Below are 13,295 nucleotides of genomic sequence, written 5' to 3' on the forward strand. Positions count from 1 at the left end.
ATAATGTGGACACATGTTGGTGAACATGTTGTTGGATAGACCCAACATGAGACACTGCAAGAGCCATATGTGTTGTGTCATCAGTGATCTCATTGAGCGTTGGTGTTGAATCCTTAGACCTGATATTATCATGGTTCTCAACATGTGTAGTAGCTTACTTAGGGACTGCTAAACGCTACACCGTAATTGGGTAGTTATAGAAGTAGTTTTCGGGTATGCTATGAAACATGTAGTGGGATATGAATAATCAAGATGGGATTTGCCCCTCCTATGGAGAGATATCTCTGGGCCCCTCGATGTTGTAGATTATGGAAGTGCATGGCCATGCCAAAGGTGATTGAGGAGTCAATCACAAATTATATAATCTATCAACAGGTTCGAGTGAATGATTGAGCTATTAGAGGATGGCACATATCTAGCCTTGAGCTTAATCGATATTGTGAGGCAAACGGGTTCATACAAGTATACACTATAGGTTCAGCCGATATGATCTTTATGTATGCCCGGTGGGTCAATACGTTCTGCTAGAGGCCGCTGTTGACGCGTGGACCGAAAAGGAGTTTTCAGGTTACAGCGGAGTATATATGAACCTACAGGGTCGCACGCTTAATGGACCGGAATAAGGGGATTGGATAGAGATCCAATATAAGCTTAATTCGGATAGGGACCCGAATAGGAGTCCTACGGGCCTCCAAGGCCCGAGTGATGGATCCTATATATTCGTGAGGGGTGTGACCGGCGGAGGTATTGCATCACGTGAGAAACCCTAGCCGTCACTTCCCTCCCCGAGCAAAACCCTAGCCGCGCTGGGCTAGCACATCTGCGCGTGGTGTTCCGTCCCTGTACGTGTGGATACCGGTAGAGGCGCCGCTGGTTTACGGTGTTGATCGGCGTGGGAGTACGGCGAGGAGAACGCACGAGGAGGAGAAGGTCGAGCCGGTGCGATCGACTACTTCATCTACATCGACGCGTGCTATTTCGCGAGAGTTCATTCGACTTCTCAGCGTCTTCTTCCACTGCGCAGCGCGTCGAGTGGTAACAATCTATGATCTAATACTAGCATGGTTCCTGTTTTATGCGATAGAAAATTTTTATTTATGCTATCGTAGCCTACGCGTATCCCAACAAGTAGTACATAGGAGTATGTAATATTATTGATGTTATGTCAGTGGTCACTTGTAGTTGCAACTAGGAATGATATAGATGGGTAAATATGTGGCGTAAACTTTAACTTTGGTGAAATCTCGTGTAAACCCTGAGATAGTCTCAGTCATACAAATTCAATAAAAAAAAACCACATATGTAAGATTAGATGATTTTATATAACCATGTTAAAAATCTTGTCAAAATTCAACTATGATAAAAAAGTTTTAAACCAGAAAAATGTCTCGACAATTTGTTTGAAATTTGTTGTTTTTATAACTCACAAACGATGTTGAGTTTGGACATGGTTACGTAACATCATCTCATTTACATGTGTGAATTTTTTTTTAATTTGGACAACCTTTTAGTAGGATTTTTTTTATCAAAACCTGTTAGTAGTTGACACGAGTGCTTACTTAAGTTCTGGTTTTCACCATATATTTTACCCTATATAGACAGATGATAGTGTCACAAACTCTCAATAGGCTCCATTCATTATCTTGATGAACAGTGACTTAGGGAACAAATGTTTTGTCACATGAATATCACTAGATGGGCATCAATTTGAAGCGATCAATGATGGAGAAGGCAGGGGAGATCCTTTCTTTTGGTGTCTTATCCTCATTATACTCCTCAAGATCGTTATCTAAATAAAAATAAACCTCATTCCTCAAGATAGCTTAGAAACGATTACCTCATGCATGGTTACAACGAAGGCTTCGTTTTGAAATTCTTTGGATGCAGATGTCTTCTTCCTACTATATTATTATGGGAGTATTGCCTTTTGGATTTGTCCAACTATTGTGCTTCTTGGATCCTATGAACAACACGGCAGCCTTTTTTTGTGTGTGTGAAAGCACAATACTTGTATTGAGAAACTGTGATGCTATTTTCCATCCAGCAGGATTTTAGTTTGTTGTTATGCAAACAAGGGTGGATCAAAATTCTAAAAGTTTAGAAATTTCTAACTATTTGAATAGCTTTTTGATGAATTTGAACAAGATTTCCCTAAATTTAAACAAATCAGCTTTTTTTTCCTTTTATGGAAGAACATCCTAACAGTACAGGACCGTTCTTTGGAGATCTTCTCATTGGGATTTTCCTGGGATTTATGGGAACATTTTTCCCGTAAAAGTTGATTTTGTTCACGCTACGTTAATTGTTAAAATTCTGTGCTGTTGTTCATTTGCTTTGTTTCTTTCATGCATTATCTTTCCAAGCTCCTAAAAGATCTTTGCAGAAAAGCTTTAGGCCTTTCATGCACCAAAAGGAAATACTGCACCTCTTTTTTCTCATCCTTTGTTCTAGCTCAAACATACTTCTCTTTCAGGGGACAGAAGCAGATGGGCATACAAATAATCTCACATTCTGCTGCAATGGCAGTTCGACACGGCACAGCTAGGCGCAGGCAACTGTTGAAATAACGAAATGTATCTAGACTCAACAAGGCAAGAACGAGAAGACAGCCTAGATGGCTACATACACATCCAGTTCCAAGATCTAGGATGAGATCATATCAACTTATCCCTGCTACTGTAAAAGCAGAGTCATTCTCCTCTCCACCATCGTACCTCCCCACTTAATAAATAAATAAATTAAATAAAACACCAAACCCAAAAACTAGTGTTTCCACGCGAAAATCGATCCACTAGGAAAAAAAACAGAAAAGTGGATAGAAAAAACTGCACCCCGTAAAACCATTCGGACAAACTCCTCCAGATGTTGTTGCAACACACGGACAAAAGAGCTGGTTTACCATAACAATTTGCAACATCAGAGCACCAGCCTAAAGTTCTGAACTTAGGACAAAGCATTTCCATGATGTGATGGTACACAGATATATGAAAGAACATCCACTCAACAAAAGAAAAGGATTTGGCACACATATATGAAAGTTGAAACGGATTCCGTAAAAGATAATTCAGATGACAAGATGAGTGTATGCAAAACTGAAGCTTTGATATCACTAAGTAGGAATTATTGCATCTTCATGTACAGATCAATAACCAACAAATAAATTGATAATGAGTTGCCATTGTCAGAAGTGCATATCATAGATGATATGCGGCACAGGAAGCCAGAATGCATAGACTTGAACATCAGATGGAAAGTAATTCAAGGTAGATGTAACCAAATCAGCAGTAGAGATAAGCATGTCAGTTCCATGTCTTTGGAAGATTACAAAAATTGTTATCTCGGTGTTATGACATCGACATCTCTCCTGTTCAAAAGCACATATAATTTGACCTCTTAAAGCATATGTTACTTCAGAATAGGCTGTTTGAGCTGATCCTTTCAGTCATGCAAAGTTCATAGGCTGCATAAGCTTTACAAGTCAAATGATTGACACTACATGTGTAAGGATGGATCAGGTTAATCAGATAAAAAGTTAGGCTACTTTTGATGCTGATGAGACCAAAAGGGACATAAACAGAGTTGCGGAAAATCAGCCAGACGTGGATAGGACAAGGGTAAAAGTATCTAAACAGTGTGGCTTATCAGACGAAACAGTGGGTATTGACTAATCACATTATTTGAGAAACTAATTCCAAATTAGGACACCACTGATGTCTTCTCACAAGACAAAGCAAGAGAGTATAGTCTGTACTTGATATTGCAGGAACTGAACTTTCATATCACTGTAATTCCATATACATTTGGCTGAAGTGCATCCCAAATTAAGGAAATGCAAAAAAAAATATGATAGTTGTTTGTTATCATCAAGGCAGTTTTACCTGCCACAAAATTCAACCATATAGAAAGATCTCAAAATCTAAACTGCGTTGCTATAGTGCTCAACTTATTATGTGCATATTGACATAGTCCAATTCTTAGAGATCATCTATTCAATGTCATTCACCTAAACTTTACAACTACAAAGTGCCATCTCACTTCGGTCTCCAGGTGACAGTACGAAAGCAGAGAGCAAATTCTGGTTCCAATAAAATACTATGTTGTTCATTTAAGTTTTCCTAGAACCCTTTTACATCACACTATCTTCTTAATTCAAATTATTTATTGATTAGACGAAGGCATTACTTTGCTGGTTTACAAAGTAGTAGAACCATATGGGTCATAAGTAAAGTTGATCAAGTAGCTGAAGATCAGAAAGCTCTTAGTGCCGCTGAGCTGAGGTGCTGCTAAACCAAGGCCCAATGAAAGCAGCCGTCATTCAGTGGTTAGCTATGATATGGAATTCTGGTCCTACTGCATCATTTCAGTCTGGAGAAAAGGTCCTGAAAAATCCAGGGCTTTATATTGTGGAAAGGCAAATAATAACAAAAAGGTATCCCTAGGGGAGACCAGAATTTGAGGAATTACAAACCGAAACATTGTACCCTCGAAAAATCTCACTATGTACTTCTTTGTGAGCTGAAGTTGTTGATTCACCAAAGTAAACTTCATTCATTCGCTAAGGTTGTCTGCATGTTGAATGCATTCTGCTTTTTAATTGTTCAACAATTATTTCTGACCATCACAAAGCCACATTTCTGTAACCAGTGGTTTCTAAGATCTAGGTCGCAGACAATCTAATAGTGCAGCAATCCCATATGGTATGTGTTTGTCATGCAAGTTCGTCAGAGACATGTGTGGGCCTTTGGGAGTTTGGCTGGTGAGTGGTTCGGCTGTAGCCGGTAGGCCATGTGTAGGAGATGTTTTCTGAAAACCTTAAGCAAAGGCATTATTCACAACATTCTCATTGCTGCCTTTGCTGCTGTCTGGTGAACTATAAAAGAGTTAAAATTTGCGTTACTCTTTTAGCAATAAACTTTTTATCTATCCCATGCAGGAGAAGTTCAATTGGGTGCATGCCACATTACAATTTTTCTGAGCTAAATCATGCTATCATAGTGTTGTTCCCTTAACTATGATAAGTTGTCCAGAGTGGCGCTAGGTGCCTACCATGTCACATGAAAACCGTTGTGGTTTGGGTGAGGGATGGAAAATGAACATTTGTATAGTTAAAAGGATGTAAGTTGAACTGTTTGCATAGAAGAACTAACCAGAGCATTTCTTAAGAGTAAAAAACTTGTTTCAGACCATTCTCACGCACATGCACGCCCACACAGCGAACTCTGGCTCTATTACTCTTGATGTCATAAAAAATTTTCCATACATGAATCATATGTCTGATTCATAATAAAATTAGGTGCCAAGGAAATCCATCTAGAATTCACATAGCCAAATGAACGAACTCCAGAAAGTTGCTGCATAAAGAGTTTTGATACATGATGATCATTATGTTCCTTGCATACCATCAAAAGAAATACATTCCTATTTCATTTCCTCCTTGTGCAAACACCAAACACATGGTTTACACTTTGCTAGTGCAAAGAAGAAGCCTGGAAAGTTCCAAAACAAATGCAAGCATGTATAAGGCGCAGTAAGATTAACCGCATTATATTATCAGTCTGGTACTACCAAGAACAAGTCTAGATAATACATTATGAGTTTATGATATTTTAGCAAACAGCAGTAGCCAGTACACCGCTCATGACCTTTTACAGGCTAATAGAGAGCCATGTGATAGAAAATACAACTGCAAGTAACATACGCATAAGATCTTGCAATATGCAAAATGTTACAGTTAATCAAAGTGAAATTTGGGAGCTCCTAGTCTCAACCCTCAGTAATTTCTACATAAACCACATGGTTGCAATATCTAATTCTTGCTACATTTTCTTTTATTTTGAACTAGATGATTTTTTAACTGAGGGGTCCCCTTGGACACTGGGGATCGAAACCGGGTTGCATGCTGACCAGCCGAACTCATTGGCAGTTCTTTCGTGGTTCAACATTTATATATAGGCAATTGTAAGTCAGTTATAACATTTACTTTAAAAGGGAAGGATCAAAGAACTAATTAATAAGACCAGTGTGGTTCATGGAGAACAAGGAATAGATTATTTCAAATTCAAAGGTTTATATACCTTATTAATTTCAAGGGTTGATAGTCCAGTAATATCAGGGTCCTTGAGCTGCTCAAGCTGTTTCTTCCCTCTTCTCAGCAAGTATTCAATGTACACAAAGTTCTTCCGATCAATGTTTCTTGCATTCTCACGGAACTCTGCTGAGACAACAGACTCAATTCTGTGGCGCTCCTCTGGAGACTTGAGCCTTGCTGTCCGCAGGAATCCTCTGTACAATGCCAATACCTGCCTCTGAATACCAGATAACTTTGAACGGGAGGCCATTTCATCCTTGTCAAGCAACCATCAAAGCCTAAAACATGCAATTACAAAATGAGTCAACTTAATATGATGTGCACATTCTGCAATTGAATAAACACTACTGGAAATTTGTCCCTTTAAACCGACTAGCACGAGCGATGCTCATATTCTCCTACAGACCAGCTGAGCTGATAACACTAAAGAAAGTATAGCAGTTGCAGATTATCTAAATTTGCAGAGACTGACTTGCAAAGATATGTAAGTGCCTATTTGGCAGCCTCCAAATTCTGATCCTGATGTATTGGTGATGTTATTGTTGCTGTAATCAAAGACGCAGTGCCCCAAATGCCTCTAGAAAGATCCGAAGTAATTTGAGGTGTAATTGTACATACATGTAAAGAGTTCAAATGCGAAGATGGTATAATAATACGCTATGACAACAATGCAGAGGTTATCATTGATCAAAAAAGGAAATCCAAAGGATTCTCCGTGAATCAGATCCTTAGAAGAATCAGAATCAGTTTGCAAAACTGTATGGCTAATAGTAATAGGTTGGCTTCAGATCCTGATAGGAGGGAGGTCTAGCAAAAATATCAATACTTATCATGATTAGGAAACATGAGTTCTGATACAGAACAATTGACCATATTTACATGTACACATTGGTTAAAACTTAAAACATTTACTGATTTTTGGGGCTGGTCATATGCGACGCAAACACCATATGAATGTATAAGACAGCAGGGGGTGGAGTTTCATGGTGATTATACTGGGCCATGGCCCTTTCCAGGTTTCTTGATCCCATAACAGTATTCAGCAGTAAATTAACCATTAGTTTCCATTCTCCTTAATCAACTAGAAGTATATAGCAGTAATGTGGCTAATAAGTTTATATGACGAACCAATTTGGGTTGATTTCCATACTTGGCCAACTCCAACATTCCAATGGTCTAACATTTTGCACCCCCCCCCCCCTCCCCCGGTATAGGTTCAACATATGGATCAAAAGTGGGACAAAATGGGTCCCTATGCATGTGAGAAAACAGCAAAATCATCAAATGGAAACAAACAAACAAACAAACAAACAAACAAACAAGGCTCTGTACATTAGACAGTAGTAGCAAGCAACAGAATTCCAAAATTCATCAAATGGAGTTACTTCTGCACATCAAGACTCATCAACCATGAGCATCTCATTTGGCCACGGCTACAGAAGAACAGCAGCGATTCAACGGGAAGAAAAGAAAAGGAGAGGAGGCCACGAATGGGGTTTCGGCAGCAGTGGAGGTAGGTAGGGGCTCCAGCGCTCAGCGGCAACACAGTAGAGGGAGACGGGGGTGGAGGGAGGAGGGGGTCGAACCAGATCCTCGCCGCCGGAGCCGCTCCGCTGCTGCGCCTCGCCGCCGCGCCGTCGAAGGGGAAGGCGGAGAGACCGAGAGACGTGGGCGACCTCGCGGCCGGCCGTTCGGTCTCTTCTCTTCTCTCGACTCGATTCACCGAGAGGCCGAGGCCTGGAGCGTCTTGGGCCTTCCGGCCCTCGGACATCAACTGTTGATGTGGGGCTGGGCCCGGCTGGGAGTAGATTGGCCCATGGTTGGTTGAAACGGCCTAAAACAGATCGCTTTGTTCGAAGGAATAAGTTCACCAGAGGTCCCTCAACTTAACAGCGAGATTTTTTGAGGTCCCTCGACCACGAAACCAGATATGTTCGCCCCTAAACTCATTCAAACCGTTCACCAGAGGTCCCTTAGCAGTATACATTAGTGGTTTCGCTGACGTGGCATCCTAGTCAACAAAAAAGATTAAAAAAAATACGTGGGGCCCACATGTCAGCCGCCCTCTCCTCTTTTCCTCTCCTCTTCTCTTCTCTCTTCTCTCTTCTCTTCTTCGGTGAGGGGAGGCCAGCGGCGAGCAGCAAAAGAGCACGGCAAGCGGGCGGCACAGAGCAGGTGGGCAGATGCGGGCGTGGCGGCCGGGATGGAGCGGACATGGCGGCGCGCAGGGAGCACGGGAGCAACGGCGGGTGAGCGTGGGAGCGGAGCAGCAGCGGTTGAGGGCGACGACGGGCGTCGAGAGCACAGGAAGAGGCGGCTGGCGTGACGGGGCGACGGCGAGCTCGGCGGTGAAGAGGAGCCGCGCGTGGCGCACCGGCGAGGGAGAGGAGCGGCGTGACGGCGAGCTTGGCGGCGAAGAGGAGTAGCGTTGAAGTGCACCAGCGGGGGGGGGGGGGGGCAGGTGCGGCGGGCGGCGCGGCGGCGGCGAGCGCAGACGTGCGAGGGATGTGGCCGGCGGTGGCTGCTGTCGCCACTCCTCTCCTCCGCCGCCGTGCCGCGCCACGTGCCGCTCCTTTCCCCCGCGAGCTGCTCCTCTCCGTTGCAAGCTCGTCGTCGCTCCGACTGCATCCGCTCCTCCTCTCCCGTCGCGCCGGCTGACCTCGCCGAAGTGCTGACCGCCTCCTCTCTCGCTGCCACCGTCGCGCCGGTGGCCACTCTCCCCCTCCCCCGCCGCTGGCCTTCTCTCCCCCATCTGCTCGCCCACCGTCGCCTGCCCTGTCACGCCGGGCGAGCTCGCCGTAGTGCCGACCGCCACCTCTCCCGCCGCCACCGTCGCGCCAGCCGACCTCGCCGAAGTGCTGACCCCCTCGTCTCTCGCCGCCACCGTCGCGCCGATGGCCACTCTCCCCCTCCCCCGCCGCTGGCCTTCTCTCCCCCATCTGCTCGTCCACCTCCGCTCTACCCGCCGTGCCCCCCGCGTCCCCTCTTCGCCCGCACCTAAAGCCGCCGCTCGCCCGCTACTTGCCGCCACAGCCGCGCTCGCCCGCCGCTTGTCGTCGCAACCGTGCTCGCCCGCCGACACCGTCGCTTCGCCTGTCTCCGCCCGCGCGAGAAGAGAAGAGGAGAAGAAGAGAAAAAAACGGGGCCTACATCATTTTCTTACTTACATGTAGGCTCCACGTATTTTTTTAAAATTTTTTTTTGCTGACTAGGATGCCACATTAGCGAAACCACCAATGTATACTGCTAAGGGACCTCCGGTGAACGGTTTGAATGAGTTTAGGGGCGAACATTTCTGGTTTTGTGGTTGAGGGTCCTCAAAAAATCTCGCGGTTAAGTTGAGGGACCTCCGGTGAACTTATTCCTTGTTCGAAACTATAGCCATGGCCCATGGTGAAGACAAGAAGATAAGACGTGTTCCCAACTCTTCCATCTCGATTTCCGTGCGCACGCTTTTCAAACTACTATTTCGGTACGTTTTTTTGCAAAAGGTTTTTATACGAAAGTTGTTTAAAAAAATCATATTGTTCCATTTTTGAAAAAAAAAATAGCTAATACTCGCGCTAATGAATTGCTCCGTTTTTGGAGGCCACAGTTACTAGCATGCAGTCTCGAACGCAGCCAAATACACTGCCAAAAAAATTAGTAGGCTAGAATTTTTTAAAGAAATGTATTTAGATTGATGCCAATTAGACATATGTATATGAGTAATACCAGATTGTTTGGTATGGTAATATCTAGATTAGTGAAAGCAAAATGTTTTCAGGAATTCTCATTGATTCACACTAGTTGGTACCCCGCGCGTTGCTGCGGGATAGCTATATCGTGAATTTGTAAGATATAATTCTAGAACTTTTGACTATTGGTATAGTATCATTACATAGAAGGGACCATATAGCTATAAATTTATCATAATTGCATGATCAACATGCTTAAACGTTCGATCTTTACATTGAAATTGCTATATGAATAGAAATGACATGTTCCAATTAAGATACTCCCATTTCGAAGAACCATAAACGGTAAGTAAACATGACACTATTTTTATGATGTACTAAATTGGCTTAAGATCTCATTCAGATATTTTAAACAACTAATAAAATATTTCTTTTTGCGAGAAAACGAAGAGAAAATACGGATAACGCTGCATGCATATGTTGGTATATGATCTTAAAAAAAGACAAGTGTTGGGTGCATGAATCTAGTAATTTCAAGAAACATGTTCACTTATGAGTAAATTGGAGGAACTGTGGAGAAACAAATTTAGTGATTTTCGGTCTGAAAAACACAAAGATTTGGCATAACCTTTTAACACGAAGAAATCAGATATGAAAAGAAGCAAGATCATGATAGAGTACCAAAAACCAATCACCATAGGAGATAGACATAGATAGACATTCTTGCAATTGGTAAAGATCATCGAGTGTTGTAATCTGTCCAACAAATTTTCGATGTCATCTATGCCAGTGACAAACCAAAATTTCATTGGACCATTGACATTTCCTCCTTATAGATGATTGAGGAAGCCTGTTCAAGCATAAATATTCCAAGAAAATCCATTGGATCAACCTAGATATGGCTAGTAGATGCATTAGAAAAATTAAAGGGAATGATAAAGAGGTAGACACAAATGTAGTGGTGTAGGCTTTGGGTGGGAGATGTGTATTGGTTAGTGGTTAGTGATAAAGGGAGATATAATGAAGCATGAGGTAATTAACCAGAAGACAAAAAGCATTGGTCCTCTCGGATGCCATCGGCTGAGAAGAACTTGATCTAACAGTTAATTTGCATAGACGCAAGATGATCTAATGGTTAATATAATCTTGATGATGTGGTCTCAGAATTTGAGCTTTATAGCATAAATGACTTATAGTGCGTACCAACTATATAGGAAGAAAGGATAAGCAAGTAAATAGGGACAGTTGGATTGAGAAAAAATAGAATATGAATAAGAAATATCAACCATTGGATTTGATATATAGCCATCCCAGTCAACAAACAGAGGGATATATAGACTTCATGAAAAACCATATAAATAGGTAGGAGTCCCATTGGTTGGCGTTATAAGTCAAAGCAAAAGCCAAAATTTAAATTTTCAACTTGCTTTTGAAGTTGATTTTAAGATATTTTTAACGTAATTTTTTTAGCATTGATTTTTAAGTCGCTACGAACAAATACATAAAAGTTGTATCTCTAAATTAACTTTTATTCTCTAATAAAGTTGTTTTGGCTTATTAAAGAATATGGGCAACTGATGAAGCAAGATGTAGATGTAGTCTCTCTCTTTGGCTAGCTGTTACCGCGGCTGCACCGCAACTAGCTGTAGCAGCGCTGCCGCAATAAGAGTGGGTACAATAGACCAGCGTGTACTGACGATAACAGTACCACGTCGGCTGTGTTGCTGCGCTGGAGGAGAGAGGGAAGGAGAGAGAGCGTGAGCAAGTGACGATTCTGTCGCGGGCTCTAGCTCTTGTCTCGAGGTGAAAAGCTTAGCAAGGACAGAGAAAATAAGTTAAATATGCAAAACACCAGCTAGCACAGCAGAGAGCGGATATAAGCTATGGATTAACGATGCATCACCTCTAGAGCCTACTTATTGCATGGGTTAGCTTTTAAATCAACTCTAGATGACCTGGAAACAATTGTAGCTTGCTACGGGTGATACTATTAAACTTGCTCTAATGCCGCATGTGGGGAGAGAGATAAAGAAGATGAAAAGAAAATTACATAGCAGCATCCACGCTTCAGACTCATGTGAAAAAGATGATAGCTGGAAACGTCCAACCTACCACAGTAAAGTAACTTGCAGATTATCCTTATCCAACTATTTTTATTACCCTCCGAAAAAATATGCTCCACAGTCCACTCATCTATTTCATTTGGTTATTCGTATTTTTCATCTATGTTGATTTCAACGACGAGATCAAAAGTTGCGCATACGTGCGACTCCGCTGGCTAGTTTTGGTGAAGTGCCTATTTTACTACCTATCAAAATTTTGGTAGAGCATATATTTTAAAAAGATATAAACCAAACAGGTCTTAGCACATGCCTCAGCGAGGGGATCAGCATGTTTCTTTACTTAGCATCTTCCTTGTTCCATGTTCGGTACTGTGATCATTGTAATGCAGTCATGTAAACAATGAGGCGGGCCCAGGATTTTTAACTTGTGTATTCGAAATGTGAAGGGGATAAAAAAATTCCTACACCTAAACACTAGTAATTATGCAATATATAGCATATATAACACAAAATTGAGCATTAATTCATTCATATATTGATAGAATTATATAATGTACAGCATATATAACCCATATAGAAGTCATATCAAAGTGCCACATCAAACACATGAAGGATAGAAAATGATAAAACAATAAGAAATCTTACAATTTAGAGATTAATTTTTTGATATATATTTTGAAAAGAGTCATGATTTCCCCATCTTTAACTTGCAAGAAGAATTCCCTTTCAATGAATGTAACTAACTAATCATTCAAAAATTTGTTGTCCTGTCTTGTTTCTCAGCTTGTTTTGATATAATTCATCGAAGAAAATACCCCCCTCAACACCAGCAGTTGCAACTGAGGTTCCTACGAACAAATGCTACAAATCCTACATTCCAACTAACTATAGTCCTAGGCTCCTAACTAGCTAATTAAATCAAATCTGCATTCTACAAGTTAGGAACTATGAAGTAAAAAGCGTAGACCAAACAAGTAAATCAGTGAATGAAGTACTAACCTCTGAGGCTCCCAAATGGCCAAATCCAAGTAGGAACCAGGCACCTTGCCACCGTCCTTCCCTGCTTGCCGAGCGGCCAAGGCCGAGGCGCTTCCTGACTGCCTCTGGCCTCCCTGCAACCAGCAGCGTTGCAGCCTGTGCCGCGCTCACCGCGCCGCTGCGCTGCCGTCTGCGCCAGCTCGCGGCAAGCACGGAGCACGCTGCGCCCGCCGCACGCCTCCTCTTGCTCGGCAGGGTTTGGCGTTTCGGCATTAGGTGATTAGGGTTAGATGGGGAGGGGAATTGGGGAAAATGTCGAAATGGGCTGAGGTGCGACCCAGTTAGAGTGCGGGCTGAGAGGAATCAGGAAAGGAATAAGTTCACTTAAGGTCCCTCTATTTGTCGTCCAGTCTGATTTTCATTCATGAACCGTAAAACCGGGTACGACGAGGTCCCTCGGCGGTTTTGACAGTGATTTTAGCTGACGTG

At 42.4% G+C, this 13,295-nt stretch overlaps 1 protein-coding gene across 2 annotated transcripts; it reads right to left on the minus strand.

The window, feature by feature from the left end:
* Window positions 1-5,198: 5,198 nt before the first annotated feature.
* On the minus strand, window positions 5,199-13,088 carry LOC4345159 (succinate dehydrogenase assembly factor 1, mitochondrial). 2 transcript variants are annotated; one of them, XM_015792569.3, is made up of 3 exons: window positions 12,828-13,088; window positions 6,075-6,366; window positions 5,199-5,486 (listed from the first exon to the last, which is right to left on the minus strand). In XM_015792569.3, the coding sequence occupies exons 2-3, from the start codon at window positions 6,336-6,338 to the stop codon at window positions 5,469-5,471; spliced, it is 282 nt and encodes a 93-aa protein (XP_015648055.1). In that variant the 5' UTR covers window positions 6,339-6,366; window positions 12,828-13,088; the 3' UTR covers window positions 5,199-5,468. The 2 variants fall into 2 exon arrangements, with proteins under 2 accessions (XP_015648055.1, XP_015648054.1); XM_015792568.3 differs by lacking the exon at window positions 12,828-13,088 and adding an exon at window positions 7,675-7,761.
* Window positions 13,089-13,295: the final 207 nt, after the last annotated feature.

This window comes from Oryza sativa, chromosome 8 (assembly GCF_034140825.1).
Source record: "Oryza sativa Japonica Group chromosome 8, ASM3414082v1".
NCBI lineage: Eukaryota > Viridiplantae > Streptophyta > Magnoliopsida > Poales > Poaceae > Oryza > Oryza sativa.

Excerpts from the sequence above, each read along its gene's own strand:
- LOC4345159 (XM_015792569.3), bottom strand. The coding sequence starts at position 6,338 with ATGGCCTCCCGTTCAAAGTTATCTGGTATTCAGAGGCAGGTATTGGCA.